This window comes from Culex pipiens, chromosome 1 (assembly GCF_016801865.2).
Source record: "Culex pipiens pallens isolate TS chromosome 1, TS_CPP_V2, whole genome shotgun sequence".
Taxonomy (NCBI): domain Eukaryota; kingdom Metazoa; phylum Arthropoda; class Insecta; order Diptera; family Culicidae; genus Culex; species Culex pipiens.
Genome location: NC_068937.1, coordinates 105,625,754 through 105,648,844, shown reverse-complemented (window position 1 = coordinate 105,648,844; position 23,091 = coordinate 105,625,754). Strand labels below are relative to the sequence as shown.

The window sequence follows — 23,091 nt, the reverse complement described above, 5'->3', positions numbered from 1 at the left end:
GCAATATCTCAGCAAATAAAGGTCAAATCAACAAAGTCCGAAGAAGCAAAATATAGAGAATTTTCTCAGCTTTTCAAAAATATTTTTTTCAAAAGTGGGCAAGCATGTGCACTATTTTTAAAAAATGAAAAACTGCGACTATTTTCAAAAAAGTTACCTAAAAATGGATTTAACATGAAAACGGTGCACTTTATCAAAATTTCACTAAAGTACTTTTTGATTGCAAATTCGATTTTACATCAAAAAATGAAGTTGAAAAATTTTTTCGACCAATTTTTCGATTTTTTGAAAAAATTAGTATTGATTCAAAAATTCATAAGTCGCTCAATGATTTTTTGCACAACCTAGAAATTTCTGAAAAGTTGGCATTTTATGTCCTCTAAAACATACAAAAAAAATAAAAAAAAAATAAAAATAGTGTTTTTTTGCAAATCAAGTTTTAGTGGTAAAAAGTTAAATAAAAAAATCACCAAATTTTTTTACCGTGTATCATTTTTTCCAGTGTAGTCCGTATCCATACCTACAACTTTGCCGAAGACACCAAATCGATCAAAAATTTCCTTCAAAAGATACAGATTTTTGAATTTTCATACATCATTTTTGTATGGACAGCTGCCAAATTTGTATGGAAAATTATATGGACAAACTAATGATGCAAAATGGCTTCTTTGGGCATACCGAAGGCACCAAAAAAGTTTCAGCCGGATTAAAAAATACAAAAAAAATCGAATGACCGAAATCCTAGTGAACTGCTCAGCTGTCATTTTCTTGGAGGAAAAAGTAAACATGTTTTTGAAATCAAATTCATCTTTGTTACGTATTAAAATAACGCTCCCAATCCAGAGAAATCGACAAATTAGAAAAACGTAACGCATCGTGTAAAAAGGGGTTACCCCATCGGCAGTCGCGTACGTGTACTTTGTACACAGTTTGTAAGAGCATTTGTAAGAGAGGCGAAAACACGCGACTTCCCGAAGGTTACTTTTGCAGAGCGTGCTGGCCCATAATCCGTTAAACGAATCACCCTAATCTCGCACAAAATTTAACCCAAATCTGTCCAACCTTCCCCGACCGTGCCCACATTGCTTTGCGTGTGGATCTCATGCTACGGTGTGGATCAAATGTTTCCAAACTGTCAAACTGAACCCACTTCTTCAACTTCAGTGCTGCTCGGTGGGTGATGCGAGAAGGACGGTCGCGCGACGCGAATCTAATCTTTGGCTGGCTGGCTGGTTGAGAAAAAAAGGGAGGAGGAGTGAAAATTTTCATGGCTGGAGCAGCAGTTTTGTCGCCGTCGTTTGGTCGGATTCGAGAGGGACCGCCGTTGTGTCGCGTGTTGGCCTTGGGTGGTCAATGATGTAATAGAGGCGGTGTCTGATGGGACGTTTGGAATCCGGGGGCGGTTCTGGTGTAATTTTTGCGGAAGTTCTGATCCGGAATCAAAGGGAGAGAGTGAATGAAAAAAAAGAGTTCAAAGTGCTTGAAAAATCAATGGTCTAAGAAGGGCGAGAGGAAGAAAGTTTTCTTGGTTTGTTGAGTTGGGTGTGCGTTTTTAGGAGATCGAAGAAGGCACCGGAAAGCGTTCCGTGATCTGTCAGAGGTGTTTGTTTTCGTTCCGGGGTGTGGAGTTTCCGTGAAAATCACTCATAATAAAAGTCGCGCAAAAGACGCGAGCATTTCCAGTTTCAAGTGTGAAAGGGCAATCCGGTTTCGGGGCGCTTCGAGCACGAAGGGAAGAGAGTGAGTGAGGAGGGTTCAAAACTACCCACGGAACCAAAGTGCATTAAAACACACGATACGGCGAAGAGAATATATGAATGATTATTATCGGGCTGGTGCGCTTCTCCGGTTCCGTTCGCGTCAGCAGCACCAACAACAGGAACCTCGCCAGTCTCAAGAGTTGATGATAGGTGTGAGAGCAAATTTTCGCCGAAGCCAGTTAAAATAATGAAGAAAAAGAAACAGCAAATGCAATAAGCCTACAGCATTGGGCAAAAAGGGCAAACACCAAACCAAACCGAAAGAGTTGTGTTCCGTGAGAGGCCTATTGGATTTCCTTTGATTGCCCATGCGAATCGAATAAACTGTGTGCGGTGCGGTGCATTCACGAATCACGTTTTCTGCTGATGCTGAAGAAACGGGTATAAATCAGTGCAGCACTTCTGCCGACAATCGTCTACGCAAGCGAGAGAAGAGCACACACCTACGCAAGACGCCACCGCTGCACCACGCGCGCGGCGGATTGCCAAAAAAGGACTTGCTGCTCATCCGGTCCCAGGCGACAATAGGAGTCTCCCCCAATCCAAAACAGGTAATCTATCTCTAGAGCCAAAATTATACAATACTTGCAGCAAGCTGCTGCACACTGTGCCTCCGTCAGGAGATTATGCTAAAATGACTGACGCTGCAAAAGGAAGGCAGTCCCGTTTCGTGCCGGCAGTCCGCGTTAAGCGCCACCAAGTTTGGCTGCTGCTGATCGGAATAAAATAAGGGAGGGCAGGAGAAAAAAAAAGTAAGAACAGGCGAACTGGCAAAAAATCGATAAGTCTAGGGAGAGAGAGCCTGCTGCTGCTGCCATCATCAGGAGTCCTGCTCGTAGCGCATTGCACGGTATTGCATGGATGGGTTGTGAATGATTCCTTTCTCTGAAGGGCGGCTCTCGGTGGCTGCGGTCGGAAATGATTGGTGTTTGTTTTTTGAATGGATTTTGGTATTTTTTATCACAATCATATTTTTTTAATGTAACAAGCATTATCAGGCTCATTGCAGACAATGATAAAAATTGTGTAGATTTGATTGTTGTTAAACCATACTGATCCGCTTTCATCTATTTTCTGTTTAAAAGATTAATGCGGCTGGGGAAATACCACGCTCGAGTTAAATATGAATAATTGATTGATTGGTTTTTATTTGACAGAAAAAGCCAGCAAAGTGCTGACTGAAAAAAAATGTTTCTTTTGAATATGCAATACATATTAAGTAGATTACATGTAGCATAGCATAGCATAGCATTGGTGTCTACCCGTAGCTGCTACTTCGTTATTGACCATGACCCCCAAACATTGCTCCGTGGACCACAGATGAAACGTAGGAACCAATCATCACCCCTTCACAATTTTCAAAGGTCCCTATCATGCTAGTCAATCACAGCGCCGGCCACGACCAGTGGTAAGGCACGGGGAAGTGGATGGGAATGTTAGTCCGATACTTGAGTGATGGGACCGCTAAATAGGCTGCGTCTCCGACAAAGTATCACATGAGTTTTGAGGGGTTAGTAAGATGGGTTTGAGGTCAGGATTCACTGTGGTAGGTGATGCGACCATAAGCAATTTGATTATCGGTTGAAATTTTAAAAATCTTAGGCAGCCGGCTGCGGAAAGATAGCTATCTACTAATTTAAATATAGTATTAATTCGACCGCGATTCTCCAGAAATTTTTTGTCGGCGTGCCTTCCGATCAACGGTGATGTAGGAAGGGCTTCATTCATTAAAAAGATTTTATATCATAAGCCTTAAAACATATTCGTCGGCGTGCCTTCCGATCATCCATGATATAGAAAGGACTTAATCCAGCAATACGACTTGCTTGTCTCAAAAAAAAAGAATTCGGATCGTTTCTATCAAAAACTATATAAAGAGAACAAAAAAACTCATAGGCCAACGAACGCGCGAACTTAAAAAAAATAAAAAAGAAGAAGAAAAAAACCAATCACCCCGTGCACACAAACAGCGACACAAAAGAGATGAAAATAACACGAAAAAACTGGACTGCGCGTCCCCATAGGCACTGCCTACATATTAAGTAGATTACATGTCATTCAAAATTCTATATAAATGTAACGACAAAGTTGAAGCGGCTGGCTCCAGAACTCCGATGCAAATATTTTTCAAAGTTCAAGCTTTGAATAAAATTTGCACCGATTTTGGATGAGCATTTGTTTGTCTATACATTAGTTGAACTCATGCCAAATATGATCTCTCTACAACAAAGGGAAGTGGGGTAAAACGGTCATTGAAGCTTGAGGTCCAAAAATACGAAAAACATTGAAATTGCTCGCAATTTCTATAACGCTGATCAATTCTATTTTTATTTTGCTCTACTGATTCTCATTTTCTCTCACTCTTCTATTTATTATCCATCATTTGATTTTGATTTTACTAACTATTGATTCTCTTATCTCTCAATGCTTTTCTACTCATTACCAATTGATACTGCTGTAACGATCTTTGTTTTTTCCTTGAAAATACCGGTTTGACGGTTCACTTTGGTCTGTTACCCACTTCAATCATGAAATATCTTCATTATACTTTCAGGAGTGATTGGAAATCATATTATATTTTTAAGGGATTTAATAAATTTTTAGTAATATGAAATTTTGAGATTTTCTACATTAATGGTCGAGAACCATCGAGAATCCATGTATTAATCCTGACCGATTTTATTCATATGTGGAACAGAGACTGAGAATACCGCAGGGAAAAATACTCGGCTTGAGGAGCGAGATTTTGAAACATTTTTCCATAATTTTGGTCGTTCTGCTAGGGATCACGCAGAAAAATGTTTTGTAGACTCAGCCTGAACGAGGTTTGAATCAACAAAAATTTTGTGGATTATAATTAACAAAAAAATGCGTTGAAACAAATCTTGATTTTCTCAATTCCACAAAAGTCTTTTGTTGTTTTGAAAAAGCTGCTTTGACGTTTAGCGTTAATTCAACAAAAATCATGATTTTCAAATCAACAAAACGTTTTGTTGATTCAAATATGCCTTATTTTTCTGCGTGATACATCATGAAAAAAGTCAATATCTCATGTAGACAGCATGCATCCCATTACATAGTCTTGCACCAACCTTGTCAAACACCAGTCAATATGTAAAAAGGTAATGCGCTTTCCAACAGCAACAGAAGCATGACTTCGTGTCCCATAATGCCGCCTCGACATGCAAAGCAACACACAACATCGAGTGCATTTCTCATTTCCAGCTTGAAATCGAAATCGAAATGATGTTAGCTTTATGGAATGCCCAACCAACCTAGTAGTAGTCAGCAGTGTGGATGGTTGCGGCATTGCCAGCAGGGAAATTGATTTGCCATCCTCCCTTGCGGGGTCTGAATAAATCCGCCCACCACCAGCACACACACCATCACACGTGCTTAGTATACACTTGATATTTCTGTTATGACATTCATTGTGCTGCTGCTGTGTGTGTGTATGAATGTACGTGTGTGACGGAAACTATTCAATTAGCGATTGGTTGTGGCCATCAGGCTAATGGAAGAGTCAGTTAAAATTTCATCCCGAACTTGTTTCCTCCCGGGCAATTACAATTTCCTTCTTTTACACGAGAATCGTTTCTCCTATATATGACAAGCGAACCAGTTCGGTGTGTTGCTGATTTGAATTTTGCGCTATAACTAGAGTGATATGGAGATTTGTTACAGTTCTTTCACATTGCAGAAGATCGGTTGAAGTACTACGTTGAATCATACATGACTCATTTCTAAAAGTCTGTTTTCCTTGTAGTCAATGTGACACATTTGCCTAGGTCAATAATATAACAGCCTTGCAACCACTTTTTTTTAAACCGTTGCAAATATTCAAAGTTTATCCCCCCCCCTTCCAAATTGGTACGGAAAATCAGGGGGCAAAAAAAATATTTTTTTCAAAAAACTTCAAAATTTTAATGAAAATAGAAGTCAAATCAGCTTGAAACAATCTAAAACGCATTTTTCTGCATTGATAATCTGGCTGGATTAAAACACCCAACTGGCAGTCGCATGATTGTGATGCATGGCGGCATGAAAGTATATCAGAATCTGCATGAAAACTGTCCTCATGCATTTTTTGCGATATAGGGGTATGACATTTTTGCCCGTTACCGACAATTATCGACATTTTTTTTTTTGTTCATAACTTATTTTTATTAGGTCCTTTTAGGTGCTGTGACCAGGTTAGGACCGAGGATCAATAGTACAAAAAATAATAAAAGAAAAGAAAAAAAAAAACCGTAACTGAATTAGATGATCATTTGCTCGTGCCATGTGTCAGCAAGTGTGCGATCACATCAATCTGTTCCTCGGGTGTCTTGCACTGCCTCAAGCGTACTCGGTATTCTCGGTAAATGGCCCACAGCTCCGACTCGCTGTACAGCTTCCGTTCGCCTTGTTGCTCCTTCGGGGTTGCACCGGCGCCGGCGCCAGTATCTTCTCGACTTCTTCCTGCGGGACGAGGATGTTTATTTTCCGGTTCAACGGACGGCACCGCTCCAGGTAGCGGAGGAAAATCCGCCGCGGTAAACGCGGCTCCTGCCGGAGTCTGTTTGTCCTTCTTCCATGCTGGCGGCTTCGGCGTGGACGCCTGCTGCCTCGACTGGATGAACTGCGCACGTTTGGGACAGCTGCGGTCCAGACCCTCGTGAGATCCAGAGCAGTTGACACACTTCTTGGCTTCCGTTTCTTCTGCTTTGCACTTTTCCGTGCTGTGGGCACCCCCACAGCTGCTGCACCTGGGCTTGAGATGGCAGTTACTGGTTCCGTGACCGAACTGCAAGCAGTTCTTGCACTGGGTCACGTGCGGTTCTTTGTTCCGGTAGGCCACCCACCGGACGACGACTGGTCCCACTTTCTTTACCTTGCTACTCAACTCCTTCAGACTGGTGTGCCCCTTGGGGAAGAGCACGATGAAAGGCGTCTCATCGATGGCGGGAAGCTGCTGCTTCCGCCTGATGGCGTGTACTGCCAAGACGTCCAGCTGATGTTCCGTCTTGAGCAGCTCCTTGACGTAATCCGGTTCCGCGTTCGGGAGACCTCGCATTACTACCCGGTGCGGTCTCGCACTGCGCTTTCCGTGCGTGTAGAACTGCACCTTGTTCTTCTTCAGGTGGGCTTGCACCGTGTCGAAGTCGTCGCTCGAGAAGCACGTAATTTTGGTGCCGTACCGCGTCAGTTTGTGTTCCGGCTGGACATCACATGTCGACATCACCTTCGCAAGGCGGGCGAAGCTCGTTTCTTTCACCACCAGCGGCGGCTGCTTCTTCTCCCCGGCCGACTTGCCGGGTGCTGGTACCACGGGGGTGGTTTTTTCTGCTGCTGGGTTCGCATTGTTGTTGTTGTTGCTCTTCTCCGCTAGCGGGCTGAACTTGTTGTTGCTGAGCAGTTTCTCCACTTCCTGGCCATCGCCGACGTTGATCTCCTCGTTAGCCTTCCTGCGCCGAACCTTGATCACGGGACGAAATTCGCCCCCGTCCTCTCCTCCTCCTTCGGAGTCTTCCACCTCCATGCCCGTCGCCGCCTGCGTTTTGGGTTGGAACCCGTCCGGTTTCTCCCACACACTTTTCTTCATGGCCGCGTTCCAGTAGAACGGCCTTCCATCCTCGGTTCTATGCTCCGTCCACTCACTCTCCGCCGTCGCGGCCGCCGCCATGGCCGTCGGCGAAAGTTAAAAAAAAAACACCGTCAAAAACGCGCTCAAAGGACACACGTCTGCTCTGGGCAAGCTGTCAAACTGGAATGCCAATTATCGACATTACCGACGGCTTTTTGGTTGTATTTCACAAAAAAAACCTTAATAGAACGAGGATTGAACCACCAACTTCTTGGTTATTAATCCGACACGCTACCACCGCGCCATGGACGCTTCATGAAAAGTGAGTGAAAGAGCACCAACATATGCTTCTCTTTGGAGTGTTGCTCGAGGACGGGCCAGCGTTATATGTGTTGGTGAGAACTGCAGATCGCTGAAATGTTTACATGCGGGCAAAAATGATCTAGGGGCTTGCTGCAAAAAATGTTATAAAATATGACATTTTCTGCAGCAAATCCACTGTTGCAGATTTTGAGATATATTTTTCCTTTGGGTGAAGTATTTTGAATTTTTATGAAATTCCAATGTACAGCACCGCAAAAAAAAATTTTTTTTAGTATATACTTGAAGAGAGGTAGTGAGAGTACCTATTTTTGGCCCTTGCTTAAGCTTCCGAATTTCCATGTAACTTCCATGAGTCATTTGGTTGAAAATGACAAGATTTCTCACATCTACTCATTTAGCACCCAAGTGGAGGATCCCTTTCGGGCATAATCCGAGCTCTTTAGCACCCTTCTATCCCCTGAAGGGTCATCCGAACTGCAACTCTCGGTACCACTAACCCTTGCTGCATGAATTATAAATGAAGAAGATTCCCAAAAACTCAGCGAGAAGAACCCCACCACTCAAAGGTTACCCCTGAAGGAGACATTCACTTCAAGTGCGGATCCCCCCCGGTTCGGTAATATCGGGAAAACGGTACGTGATGCTAATGAGCTGAAAGCTAATTATCACCAGCCTTACCCATCAGTGCACGACCGCTTCTGGTTGGTATCGGCTTTCACACTGGTGCTGGCTGGCCGGTGTAACGAAAAAAAGTGTGTGCGGTTTTTTGCATGCCTTATCCGCGCGTTTCCGGAAGTCGGTCCTTGGCCGCGTCGAGTGTCGTCACTGGGTTATAACGTAAATGGGTTATGTAGTGTGATGTCGTCCGGGTTGTGCCAAAAAGTGGGTGTTTGGTGCGAATACAAAATCTAAAAAAATCTTGATATTTAAATTGCCTCTGAGTTTTATTTTTATTTTTAAGAAATGTTGCCAGAAAATCGTTATTGCATCGTTAATTTTTCCACACAAATCTTCATTTCATTTCACCGGCTAGTCATACTAAAATGAAATGTAAATATTCGAAAATCTGTATCTTGAGAAGGGATTTTCTTATCAAATAAAACGGGGTTTTAAATCCCTATTTTTTATAGGTGCCATCCATAAATAAAGTAGCATTTTTTAGATTTTTATTTTATCTCCTAAACAAAACAAAAATGAGAGTGAATTGAGAGAAATATGTCAATTTCTAATCTCTCTCCTCCCATTGCATTGTCTCAAAGAATTTTCTTTTTATCGTCGATGTCTTCCATTTTCCTTAAAAAAAAACTTTCATAAGCACCCGATTGAGTTGAATGAGTGAGGTATCACTTCAAACTCATCAAAAATCTTTTTATGATAGTTTTCGCTTGTATATTTATTATAACTTTTTTTTGTCTGCTCTTCAATTTTGTTAAACATTGAACCGGCTCCGTGGCTTAATGGTTGCGGCTTCTGCCTCGAAAGCAGAAGGTTCAGGGATCAAATCCCGGTCGGTTCCCTTGAAATTTGGAATCAGGAATTGAACTTTGAATATGAACAAAAAACCTTTAAGAATCAGGTGGGATTCGAACTCACACCTTTGGATTGATGGTCTGGGACGCTAACCAGTCGGCCATCATGGAGTTATGCTCTAGTAATGCTCTAGAACTGAATTCATCCGTAGTGGCGAAACAATTTCACAAGGTAAAACATATCAAACCATTATATAACTACTAACACCGTCTCAAAAACAGCCCAGGGCCATCTCATATACTCATGAACTGGACGAGGGAGTCGTGGATTGCCTGGCCCGAGTCATCTGCATTACCGATCTATGTCTGTACAATTTCAGAAGAAATCTTTAGCCAGAGAAAGGTATTCGCTTCAAAGGTTCTTGAGACATATGGTGGTTACTAACCGAACCGTCTCAATTGAAATATACTGTGCACATGGCCAAGTCCTGCCAAGACGGGGGTTCAAATACATACAGTACATACATACAGAGAGTCTTCAATTTTGTTAAACACCCAAGTAACCATCCAGCACTAAAACAAATCACTGTTCAGCACTTAAAGCGCTTTTACAGCTGCGAGCTAATGCAAAAGAGTTTTTACATCTGCATCAAAAGCGCTTTTGCAGCCGATTTGCTGCTGAGTTTGGACTTTATATTTCTGATTTCCAGCTGGCCCCTACTGTTGTTGTTCCACCCCTGCAAAATGACAACAGAGTTGGGAGAGGCAAAAATATTGCTCTCTCACATTCTCTCTCAGTTCTATTTTTAGTTTGTTTACCACCAACTCAGCTGTCCGAGCGGAGCAGCCGATTTTTTTTATTAAACTTGCTATGTTGGGGATGTGATGCCAGATACCAGGAGAGGTCTTCGAAGTTAACTGATGGTTCCTGCGCCCGTGTTGTCACGCCTGTTTGGGAAATGTTTAACTGGTGTGATTTCACAGCTTCAAGTGCCGTTACATGGCCTAGCAAAACACTCGAAATCAAAACATTGGTAAAAATGTTTGCCCCTCGAATACACAAGTACCTGCATATATTCCTTCGAGAAAAAAATCAAAACGAATTAAAGCTCAAAGCCATTTTTATTGATCTTATTTTAACTTCGCACCTCACATCACACAATTAAATTATTACAAACTTAAAAACACGGAACTCCCTTTCGTACCTGCAGCTGTGGCACCACAACCACGAAGTGTCCTCCAAATCCGGACGATTCAGCTTAGAATTCGTGGATCGTCGTACCTGCCAAGGCCCGATATTGATTTCAACGGTGTTTCCTCACCGTTGTTGGAATTCTATTGGACGGCTGTTGCTTCCTGAAAAATATGAGTTTATAAATAAATGAGGCAAAACTGTTTATCTCGTGTAATACTTACGAAAATATCAAAAAATGCGTCCAAGTTTTCCCAATTATAATATTTCCATGTTGGTTTTTATTTACAAGTGAGCGAGAGCTTTGTATTATTTTGTTTTCCTTCTCGCTCACTCTCTCTCACTCTCACTCAAAACGGCAGACGTGATGCCAGATTTTTAGAAAAAATAACAACAGTGTTGCTAGTGACCGCTGTAAATCAGCTCTATTTCAGCTGTTCGCAGAGCAGTTGATTTAGAGCTGATTTGCAAACACCTTAGCTGTTTTATGACTGATTAGCTGGTGAATGCTGTTTAGCAACTAATTTATGATTTCTTTTAGTGCTGGATGGTTACTTGGGCATTGATATGCTCTTAAAAGTATCCCTGCAAAGTTAAAAATAAGATGTAAATTAAAACACTTATCAGTTGATCTCACTTTACTTTTCATTGAAATTTTGAGGTTTTAGATTTTTTGCCTCCTATTTTTTTGGGCAATAAACTTTAAAAAATCTTTGCAATTGTTGTTTTTAATCATGAAAAATTATTAAGACTTTTAAATATTTAGCAACCTAATGTTTTGCATTGACTGTGTTTTATGTTTTTTTTTTAATAAGTTTTGCTTCTTTTAGGGGAAATATACCCTTTCTAATCAAACACCTATCTTCGTCATATGGAGAGTTTGATGCTCGATTAAAGCTCCAAAAATACTATTGAGGCTATAAACTTACCAGCAACAGCACCGCCTCAAGTAAGCACGCAAATTTATGCCATTTACTGGCCAAAAAGATCAAATTTAGTGCACTTTTGATCATAATTTCTATTTTTCGAGACCATTTCTCATCATTTTGGTGGCACACACATCCACACGCAAAATGAGAGGTTAACTGCTTAACGAAAGTCGCCATCAATATCTTTTCACTTGCGCTAACGATTTCAAAGCGCTGAAGATATGAAATTGCTTCCAACTACCGGCAACATGTTTTTTTTTTTGAACATTAGTTATTTGAAAAATAATCCCGAAACATGTAAATAATAGAGTTATCTAAGTGCGCATATATTGCGTGTACGTACACGAAAAAGATTGACGAAAAAGATTGAGGTTAAATTTTGTACCAGCCAGCAAAACAAATGGTTTGCTAGTGTGTGTGAGATCGGCCTTAGATAGCTCTATTAGCAAGCGCCATAAAAAAAACAAACGCGCCAAGTCTTTTGACGACCCATTCCAATCGAAGGCTGAAGAAAACCGATCGAGAAGCGAAGGCATATAAAGAACAAAGGGTGGCCACTAACACCACCAGCAGCGCCTGTTGGAGTGGGCCAGTGATGCCAGGAAACTTTCTCTATAAATGCTACTTTTCGTGAGTGTTCGCTCAAAATTTCATCACAATTGGCAGCACTAAGCAGACCCAAAAGATCGCTAGAAGAAAAAAGAACTAAGCTAAAAATAGAAAAATGGGCGTGGCCCAATGCATTCTCGTCTGATTAGAATACGTTTGGGAAATATTTTTTTAAATGCTTGTAAAAGGAATAGAATAACTTTTTAGTTAAAGTGAAAATAAACAGAAATGTTCACAAAAAGTCGCTCTACTCGTTGGTGTACTTGGTTTTAGTAAATTTCAAGGAACACTCCAGATTATCCAGCATCATTCAAACACGACCGCTTATTAGGCTTAAAATGGGTATTTTTTTTAAATGATTTAAGAAGAAAGGGGTGCGTCAAAGTGGGAAAGGGAAGTAATTTTTTGATTGTTGACGGTATTGTTTTGATTCGCAACATGTTGAGTCAACTGTTGTGGAAGTACTGTAACAACCTGAAACTGCTACAACAAACTTTGTTTTTTCCTTAAAAATATACTTTCCCTTAATGTACTAGTAATATCTATCATTTGTCTATTTTTTGTTGATTTACTTCTTTATTTATTCATTTGAATAATTGTTTATTTGCCCTATAAATTATTATTGCTTAAATCTAAGCATGTTTGTTATCTCTGATTATTAACTATTGTCTATTTCTACATGATGTACACTTCTTTTTATTTTTTACATACAATTATCATTCTTTTATTTTTAATTCTTTCATAGTATATTTCATTCACTGTCTATTGTTTTCAATCTTCACCCTTTTCCTCAAGCAAGTGAGGTTCGAGCCCTTACTGAATTTATGGATGATTAAAGGATTAACACATTCCTGTTTTTAAATCTTTGCATGGCAATATCTCAGTCGTATCAACAAAGTTCCAAAAAGCAAAATATAGAGAATTTTTTCAGCTTTTCAAAAATATTTTTTTCAAAAGAGGGCAACCATGGGCAATAATTTAAAAAATGAATAACTGCGACTATTTTCAAAAAAGTTACCTTAAGATAACTATAACTTGAAATCGGTGCACTTTATCAATATTTCACTGAAGTATTTTTGATTGCAAATTCGATTTTAAATCGAAAAATGAAATTGAAAAATTTTTGCGACCGATATTTCGTTTTTTATTTGAATTAGTATTGATTCAAACATTTATAACTCGGTCAAAGATTTTTTGCACATTCTGGAAATTTCTGAAAAGTTGGCATTTAATCCCCTAAAACATATCAAAAAATAAATAAAAATAGTGTTTTTTTTACAAATAAAATCTTAGTGACAAAAAGTGAAATTAAACATCACAAATATTTTTTACCTACAACTTTGCCGAAGACACCACATCGATCAAAAAATTCCTTCAAAAAATACAGATTTTTGAAATTTCATATGTCGTTTCTGTATGGAGTCCGGCCAAATTTGTATGGAAAATTATATAGACAAACTAATGATACAAAATGGCTTCTTCAGGCGTACCGAAGGCACCAAAAAAGTTTCAGCCGGATAAAAAAAAAAAAAAAAAAAAACGATTACGTAGAGAATTGCTTAAATGTGTTTGAATAAATAAATTGTAATGTTTGAAGTTGCGGTAATCCTGATAAATATACTAGGGAATGTTTTGAAAAGTCTTTAAATTGTAACTTTACGTTTCAACATGGTTAAATTTTCCGGACCACCCACTGGAAAAAACCTACACCACATCACTCACATGACATTGAACCATTCTGGATTTTAATGCTTCTCGTCTTGCTAAATAAGTAATTCCACTGCTGGATGGGCTGCTGGTTTTGCGTGCACGTCACCAACGCGGTTCGCTATAGTTCCAAATATGTACCTATCATCGTTCGTATACGTCGCCGTTTTCACTGCGGATCGCAGTTTTTTTTTTTGCTGCTTCTACGTGTGTCGCCTCTAGTTCTGTTTGTTTCCTGAAAAGAAGGAAAAAAATCAGCTGCGACTGGGAAAATCGATTTTTGTGACCGCAAATGCGCGCTGTCCGGAAACCCTTGCGTACACCAAGATAAGCCCTAAATTGAAGACAAACAAAATTCAAGGGTATAATGTTAAGCTTATAGAATCTTGGGAAAGGTAAACAGAGACGGTGTCTTATCAGGCTGAGGGAAAATACTTTTAAATGTAGAAACGACTTCTTAAAAAAGCTAGATTTATATTTATAATAATGGACCAGGTATAACCGGGATTCGTTAAAATGTTATAATTCATTTGCTGATTAAATTCAAGAACGAATTCTTATCGCCGCTGTTTTTGCTTCGAGGAATTTAGTAGCCTAATCGCGGCCGTTCCGGATCAAATGCAACCGATTCGTCTTAGACAAATGGGAGCATCCCATCAAGAATCGTTTAACGCAAATTGTAGCCCTGTCAAAGAACATTAACGTCGCTTAGCGCCATGTCTAGCTCTCTCGTCGTCGTTAACATTCCCTCGGCTTAAGTTGTTAACTTTGGCGTGCTCGAAAGAAGATCTTTTCGTTTTCGAAATGCTCGGAAAACATGTGGAAATCGTCTCGATTAATTATATATACACCTAGAACAGCTTTATAAACTAGTATAGTGCCGATTCGATTGACGATCCGCAGGCGACTCTTTTCGAAGTCGTAGCTTCGTGATCAAAGCCAAACAAAAACAATCACATGCCACACATTTTGGGGTCGATTTAAGTCGCTATTTTACACTCTATCGTAAAGTAACTCAATAGCTATGGATTAAGTCCTTTGCAGTTTTGCTTAAATATATATTTAAAATCTACTCATGGAAACCCAATTTTGAGTTTAAATTTAAACTGTATTCAATCGATCTATACCTTTAACACCCATTTAGTCATCGACCGACCCTGCCGCAAGATGTCACGATTTCGGATTTGAGGTGAAAGCAAGTAAAATTCACTCCCGGGGGGGATACCTATTCTAGAACGGATCCGTCGCTTACGTTGTTGTTGTTGTTGAGCACGTGACCTGATTTTGGTCCATATCCCCGTCCCGTTCCGCGGTTAATGACAGCCGACTGGGAATCGAATTTTGTTGTGTTGTATGTGGAAGCGCCTCCCGGGGAGCAGTAAAAACTATGTGGCACCTGCAGAGAGTATATGAAGCTGGTTATAGCCCGCATATGCATGTACGGGACAACCAGCTGTTAAGGTAGAACATGTTAACCTAAATTTAAGTTGTAAGGAAATGTGCGATTGTAATAACTGGGTAGATTTAGTGAATTTAAATTATTTGTAAAGGGATCAAAGACGAAGTGTAAACAAATCTTGTCTTTTTTTTTATGAGGCCCTATAAAAAATGTAAACATTGAGTGTATCCCCTACACAACTTTGAGACTCCAAAAACACGCACAGACATTTGTTCAGAATTTGATTCTGAGTCGATAGGTAAACGTGAAGGTGGGTCTATGAGGTTGATTTAAGAAGTTCATTTTTCGAGTGATTTTATAGCCTTTCCTCAGTAAGGTGAGGAAGGCAAAACGTATAGAAATAGGCTTTCCTGCTCACGTCAGTTCGACGTTGTCGTGCAATCTTGTCGCAGGTCGCTTTTTGACGTTCCGAGAAAAACGCGTTTTAATGTTTGACCTTGAATAAACAAAAACTAGAGCTCGAAATGTAAACAATAACAATAAAGTTTTGTTTGGTTGAACATTCTGTGCATTGTACCGAAGGTTGAATTTAGTTGCCGGAGTCCCGAGTTATAATTGAAAATGTTTACGGTAGGCAAGCTCGTATCTGTGTCAAACACGTTCTGACCTGAAATCCCTTTGGCCAATTGTTGCACTTAAATCAATTTGCAGGCTTTTTTCATATGAAAAGTGACAAAAATGCACGGAGTTTTTTTTTTGGTAGGGGTAGGCGTGGCTAAATGGTTACGCTGTTCGCTTTGTAAGCGGAAGGTTCTGGGTTCGATTCCCATCTGCTCCTATCGAGAAATTATGGAAAGAAGGAATTCTGAACACTTGAATATGAACGAAAAATACATTAGCTTGCGGCGGGGTTCGATCCCCCGTCCTTTGGGTCTGCAGACAATAATGCTAACCACCAGGCCATCGAGGCTTAGTTGACTAGAAGGATTAAGAATGCTATAAGAATCCAAGAAACTTGATTGGAATCTGTGAACATAAGAACAGGACAAATGCAATATTGAATGCAAAGTTGAATTCAAGAACTTTACTGGTTGCATACTCGTTAGGCAAATATTGAACTTTCAACACGACCAGAATTCACCACAAAAAGCTTGGTGAACCGAATTGGAAAGCTTTCAAGATGAATCTATATAAGAACATACGAAGAATAGGGACGTGGCGTTACATCGTGCTGCCATCTGGTTTTTTTAAGTGCAAGAGTGAAAAAGTGCTGAGTCATCGTCTAAAAATAGACGGCGTCCTATCTCGCCCAGCAAAATGAAGTCGATAAAGTAGTCGGTTTCGATGAAAAAGTGGAAAACGTGGTCTAAAAATAGCGACGAAAAAAATATTTTCAATTGTGTCTTAGTTTTATTCAATTGAGTAATATATTTGTTGCGTCCCTTCCTCGATGGTTCAATTGATAATTGAGATAGGCTCTAGGGCTCTTTTTTGCGATTTTTTATTTTGTATTTTTTGATTGAAGTTTTCGCATTCATATGATTTTTTAAGGACTTTGAAATCACGACACACATTTCAAAAAGGCCAGATAATAAATTTAAAAGCAATGGTTAAAACAAATAACAAAGGGTTTTTTTACATTAACAATCGGATCCATATTTTCCGAGAAACCGTTGATTCAAAAATGAGGGCTAATTGAATAGCACTGAGAAATATTTTTTCCTGATTTTAATTTTTGCAATGGCAAGGTTGGATCGAAAATGTTCATAAAATTTAGAGTTTTTCAGCTAGTTGGACATCTTTTTTTCAGACATAAACGTGCATATTCAAGTTTGTCTTAGACCACTTTTTGATACGATGAAACGGCTTCAGGATACACCGATATTTAAATTACGACAAAAAAAAAAAAAAAAAAAAAAAAACTAAAGCACTTACGCTTTTTTTAAATGTCATTATCGAGGGCAACTGGCTACATAGACTATACACAAAAAACAATCCCCTATTTTTTTGCAAAAACTAAATTGATTCGGACTTGCGATTCTTGTATTGTAAGATCGTTGGCAAATTTTTAAGAAGAAAAAGTTCCCCATATTGAAATCAGCCTACATTTACCACACATCCTCCAGCTCGTCAACAAATCTCTCAAACGACGATTAAACCCTTTTTCTCACCGCTAAGTGTGGTGTCGTCTCGTCTTCGATAACGTCCCTCCACGCCGACGATGCCGACGGACGCATCATCAGTTTAATGCTGAGCTGTGCTAACCACGTTGTGCCGCTGCCTGTGATTTTAATACTTTGCTGTTTATACATCATAGCATATAATAGTATAGTAGACCGACCGACCACAAGTGGATTCCCTCGTTGCTCCCCTTTTTCCCACTTCCCGCTTAGGGGGGAAGAGACCTCCACCGCTCATTCAGTGGCCCACATCGATCAGTCCTACTAGACGAGCGAAGAAGTGCTTCTTTCCGTGCTTTTTATTGATGGCTCGCGAGTTAAAGAACAAGACTGTTGGTTCGCCCGACTTTAGTACCTCTTCCACAGTCACACACACATTATGATGTAATTTTCACAAAACTATAATGTCTTCACGTCGCGCCCAACGCATCGCATCTCTCTAGTTTTGCGCGTTTCTCATCGAGTGCTTCTTTTCTTCTTTTTTTTTCTATTTTTAGGGCGCACACTTTTGCCTTTTGCGGTAGTGGTGCCGTCGACGACTCGTTGGAGACGACCCACCAGCAGTAGCAGAAGCAGCAAAAATTAAGTAACACGGCTTAAGCTGTACGCATAATTCGGCCAGCAAAGGGTTCTTCGTTCCGCGGAGAGTGTGCCACTTGTGGCGGAAAGTATAAATTTCGTTTCACACACATGCTACAGTTTTGGCGGCTAATGACGACAACGACGGCGGCGTCCGTGGCGAGAAAATATGACTAAGCGCGTCGTTCCAAACTGGTCCAGAGTTTGGAGAATCAATTAAGAAGAGACGAAATAGCAGCAAATAGTGGAGCGTGTCCGCCCCGCAATGTCGTCGGCCCTGAACGGGAAACTTGCCAACGGTAAAATGAACGCCGACGATATCTACGAGAATCTGCCGTGTCACGAGCGAATGCGCAACGGAGGTGGGGACGAGTTTGCCCCGTCGGCCCCTCCGGCCATGGACGAAGAAGACGGCCCAAGTGGTGGCGGTGGAGGTGCCTCGGGCGTACAAGTTCAACAGCAACCTCCGCAGCAGCAGCACCAACAGGTTGAAAACAATAACAAAATTCAGAACAATTTGGCGCTGCACAGCAAAGACAGTCTGTACGCGACGCCGTTGAAAAAGTCCGAACGACCAAAGCCAGCGCAGGGAGCGACCCCGAAGGGGCGGCCACCACTTCCCACGCGCGTGTCCTCCATCAACGTAGATGACAACTTGAACAATAGTGCTGCAGCGGCGGCGGCCTCCGAGCGGGACGTCAAGATCATCAACGCCGAGCTGGAGGATCGCCGAATACGGGACTTTCTCAAGGACACCAGCCAAATGCACAAGAAAATTGAACTGCACAAAGAGTACCAGGGCTCGAACTTTTCCTACCTGGCGCGGAAGGAGCACTTTGCAAATCTGGTGCAACAGAACGTGCTGAACGATTCGTTAAACGGCGGCGGCTCCGGACATCCGGAAGGCATCGATCAGTCGTTGCTCGGGTACAAAACGCTCGCGAATGAAGACGAGGACAAGAACCTGGATCTGGACGTGAACGAGTCGCTCGACGAGCTGGAAGCCAAGTGTAACGAAAAGCTGGAGATGCTCACCAGCCTGCACCGGCATCGGTCAACCGAGCGAAGCCAAGAGGACAACGAACAGCTAGATCTGGACGGACCTCTCGGCGAGCAGAAACCTCCGCTAACTCTAATCAACGGAGAAACTTCCAGCCTAATACAGAACGGTAGACCGCAGGAGCTGTCCCTCGGACCGTCGTCGGCGGTCCAGGCCTACCTGAACCGGGAGTGGGTTCTCAAGAAGATTGCCATGTGCTTGGAGCAGCGTGCCTCGAAGAAACCTATCCCGGTTCCTCCCCCGGAAGGTGCTGCTGAATGTGTGGCGTCCAGTTCGGGATTCTTCCCGCGGGCAACCTCCACCCATCAAGCTCCGAACCGAGGCCTCGATCTGCCCTCGCTGGGCTACCTCGTGCTCGGCTCCAACGGCTCCGGCAAAACCTCAATCTGCAACGACATCATCGACGGCACGTCTGGCACGAAAGGAATGCTCAACCGCCGGTTACTCGCCTGCTACTTTGTAAACTCCCAAAACCCAGAGTGCCACAGTCTCAGCATGTTCATCCGCAGTATCATCCTGCAAATCCTCAGTCACTCGAGCTTCGTGGGCGGCATAAACCCAACGACAGCCCACAACACGAGCTCCACATCGAACGATCTCACCGAAGTAGCGGTGGAAACCACCAAGCATGAACAACCTCCCCAGGACATTAGCAGCAACGAGGCCCTGCCGGAAGCGGACCAGACGAAAGACACCGACTTTGACAAGGAGCTCGAAGACGTGATCCTGTCGGAGATTAAGCTCAACGAGCGCGTTGCGGAGTTTTGCTCCAAGAAGAAGGTCTGCCGCCAGCAGTCCGAGCCGGTGGAAAGTTTGAGCCGCGACAAGGAGGCACCGGCGTATCCGTATACGACACATCCGCCGCTGCAAAAGACCGGAGAGCAGCGGGACAAGGCCGGTGGGAGTCCCGGCAGGAGAGGTTCGAAAATTCCGGTCGCGATTGGGAGTAAGATTCGATCGCCGACGAAGAGCCTTGCGAGTTCGCCGCAGGAGGAAGACGGTGGGAAGGTTGAACTCGAAGAGGAGGAAATTTTGGACGGGGCAGGGGAAGGTATCGCGGACATTTCCGACATGAAGCTGGACGAAGATATTGCGCAGGAGATTAACGAGGACGAGAAGCTTGAGGAACCAGTGGTGGCGTCGCCGCCTAAGGAGGAATCTCCCGAGCAGGAGGAGGTGGCACCGCCGTCGGAAACAGCTTCGATTCCACCGCCGTTGCCAAAGTCGAAGAATTGTCGGCAGGTCATTGCCGACGGGTACTACGAGATGCTGCTGAGCAATCCGGACATTTTCGAGTCCATTACGGTGGACAGCATTGAGAAGAATCCGGACGATTGCTTCAAGAAGGCGATTTTGTTCCCACTGTTGGAGTTGAGTCCGCCGAAGAGTGCACTGCTGTTGCTGATTGACTCGATCGATGAGAACTACATCCAGGACGGGAATCTGATCTCGACGCTCAAGGGCAAGCAGGTGACCAAGAGTCGAAACATTGCCGAGCTGCTGTCGAACCACATTCACCTGATGCCCAAGTGGTTGTTTATGGTTTGTACCGCGAAAAAGCAGAACAAAAACATTACAAAGCTGTTTACGGGCTACAAAAAGCTCACGCTCGACGACTTGCGTAAGAGCCATGTTGTTAAAGACGTGCAGCAGTACATTATTAACAGACTGAACACGGATTTTCGTGGCATCAATCTTACCAAAGATATAATCGAAAGCTTGAACCAGCTCTACATCAAGTCCAACGGATGTCTGCTTTACCTGCACAAGGTACTGACCGGCATCAAGGAAAACTTTTTCACATTCCGCGAAATCAAGCTGATTCCGTGCACCCTCAACGGTTTGTACCTGTACATTTGTCAAAAGTCCTTCAACAAGAAGCAATACAACAAGATACGACCCATGCTGAACGTCCTGCTCGTGTGCAACAACTACGTGGACAAATACTTTCTGTACAACTGTTTGCGCACCCACAACTACTCGCTGGAGATGGACGAGTTTGAGAAGCGACTGGACCTCATGCGCAACATCATCGAGTACAGCCCTCGGAATCCGGGCGCCCTAAAAATCTTCCACAACTCGTTCTGCGACTGGCTTATCGACGTAAAGTTCTCCACCAAAAAGTTCCTGTGTGATCTCAACGAAGGCCACGTCATGGTGTCCATGTACTACACCATGGTCGCGGACCAGCTCTGTCCCAACAAGCTACGCCTGTATCTGTACCACCTGATCAAAACCGGTGAATATCTCACCAACAAGCACATCAACCTCGATCTGCTCCTGATCCTCCTGGAAACCAAATCCAACCTGAGCGACTGCTTCTACACGAACCTCCTCAACTGTTGCGCACTCTGCGAGGATGAGTGCAAAAACGACGTCAATCTGGCCTGCAAAACCCGACTCATGCTCGAGCGCTACCTAAACGCCGAACTCAACGAAGAGTTCAACGGCTTCCTGAACGATTTCTTCAAACCAAACCTCCCGACCGACTGCAAAGTCCTTAAACTGCTCATCGAAACCGGCATCAACAACGCGGACACGGTCCTGTCGTGCGAATCGTCCGCCATCAACTCCCCCGTGCTATCGGACCGCTCACAGAACATCGACTCCGAGCTGGCAGAGCTGCTAATCTCTAGCGAAAAGAGCTGCCAGCAGGAGCTTCAAAAGTCGATCAACCTCGATCAGCTGCAGCCAACACCGTCGGCGTTGGTCGATCGCTACGACGTGCACGAGGTGGACCAGTGCGAAAGTGTGGGAGTGGTGGGTGATGGGGGCAGCGCGATCGGGGATTCCAAGTCGGACATCCAGAACGATCGCGTGCAGTACGACATGTTCGACGCGGAGATGCACAAGGGCAAGGCGTTGATTCACATCTTGGCAAACGAGGGCAATCACATGCTGCTGGAGAGAGCGCTGAACGCGTGCAAGGATCCGATCGATTTGGAGATTGAGGATTTGAACGGGCAGACGGCGCTGAACATTGCCGCGCGGAATGGACACATTGAGATTGTGAAGCTGCTGTTGCAGGACCGGCAGCCGCTGAACGATGGGACGGGGCGGTTCAGGAAGATTGACGTGAATCACGCGGACCGGGATGGGTGGACTCCGCTGAGGTCGGCTTCGTGGGGTGGTCATACGGACGTGGTGAAGCTGTTGATCGAGAGTGGGAGTTGTGCGATTGATCGTGCGGATAAGGAGGGCAGGACGGCGTTGCGGGCTGCGGCGTGGAGTGGCAATGAGGACATTGTGAAGATCTTGATCGAGGCTGGGGCGAACGTGAATTCGATTGATAAGCAGGGCAGGACCTCGTTGATTGCCGCTTCCTATATGGGGCATTACGATATCGTGGAGATTTTGCTGGAGAGCGGAGCGGATGTGAATCATACGGATTTGGATGGAAGGAATGCGCTTTGCGTGGCGGCGTTGTGTGGAAGTTCTGGATACAGTAAGGTCATTTCTACGTTGTTGGAGTATGGGGCGAACACGGACCAGACGGATAACGAGGGAATGTCACCGCTGTTGGTGAGTTCGTTCGAGGGTAACTCGGAGATTTGCGAGTTGCTGCTTGAGAACGGTGCCGATCCGGACATGGCTGACCATATGGGAAGGACTCCGCTGTGGGCGGCCTGCACTTCGGGACACGCCAACGTGGTGAAGCTGTTGCTGTTCTGGGGCTGTGGCATCGACTGCATGGACTCGGAAGGTCGAACCGTGCTGAGTGTGGCGGCAGCGCAAGGTAACTTGGAAACGGTGCGTCAACTGTTGGATCGTGGCCTGGACGAGACTCATCGTGACAATGCCGGCTGGACGCCACTTCATTACGCGGCTTTCGAGGGCTACGCGGACATTTGCATTCAGCTGTTGGAGTCCGGAGCGAAGATTGATGAGTGTGACAATGAGGGTAAGGCTGCACTTCATCTGGCCTCTCAGGAAGGTCACAACGCGGTCATTGAAGCAATTCTCAACGTACACCGAGCGTGTATCGATCAGCGGGCTCACGACGGCAAGACTGCTTTCCGGTTGGCCTGCCTCGAGGGTCACTTTGAGTGCGTCCAGACGCTGCTCAAGTACGGCTGCGATGTCAACTCAAAGGACGCCGACTCGCGCACCACCCTGTACATTTTGGCTCTGGAGAATAAACTCAAGGTTGTTAAGTTCCTGCTGGAATACTCGAACGTGGACGTGAACGTTCCGGACAGTGAGGGACGGTCTGCGTTGCACGTGGCCTCCTGGCAGGGTCACGCCGAAATGGTAAAGCTGTTGATTACGTTGGGTAGGTTGTTGAGTTTAGAAACTTTTATCGTTTAATTCTAATTT

At 43.4% G+C, this 23,091-nt stretch overlaps 1 protein-coding gene across 2 annotated transcripts in view; it reads left to right on the top strand.

Annotated features, from left to right (window-relative positions):
• Positions 1-1,168: 1,168 nt before the first annotated feature.
• Positions 1,169-23,091, top strand: part of LOC120430175 (uncharacterized) — a 28,846-nt gene continuing 6,923 nt past the window's right edge. For both annotated transcript variants that reach the window (XM_039595257.2, XM_039595256.2), the window contains exons 1-2: positions 1,169-2,311; positions 17,633-23,047. In XM_039595257.2, the coding sequence (XP_039451191.1) occupies positions 17,980-23,047 (5,068 nt within the window). In that variant the 5' untranslated portion in view covers positions 1,169-2,311; positions 17,633-17,979. The remainder of the gene's footprint in view (positions 2,312-17,632; positions 23,048-23,091) is intronic.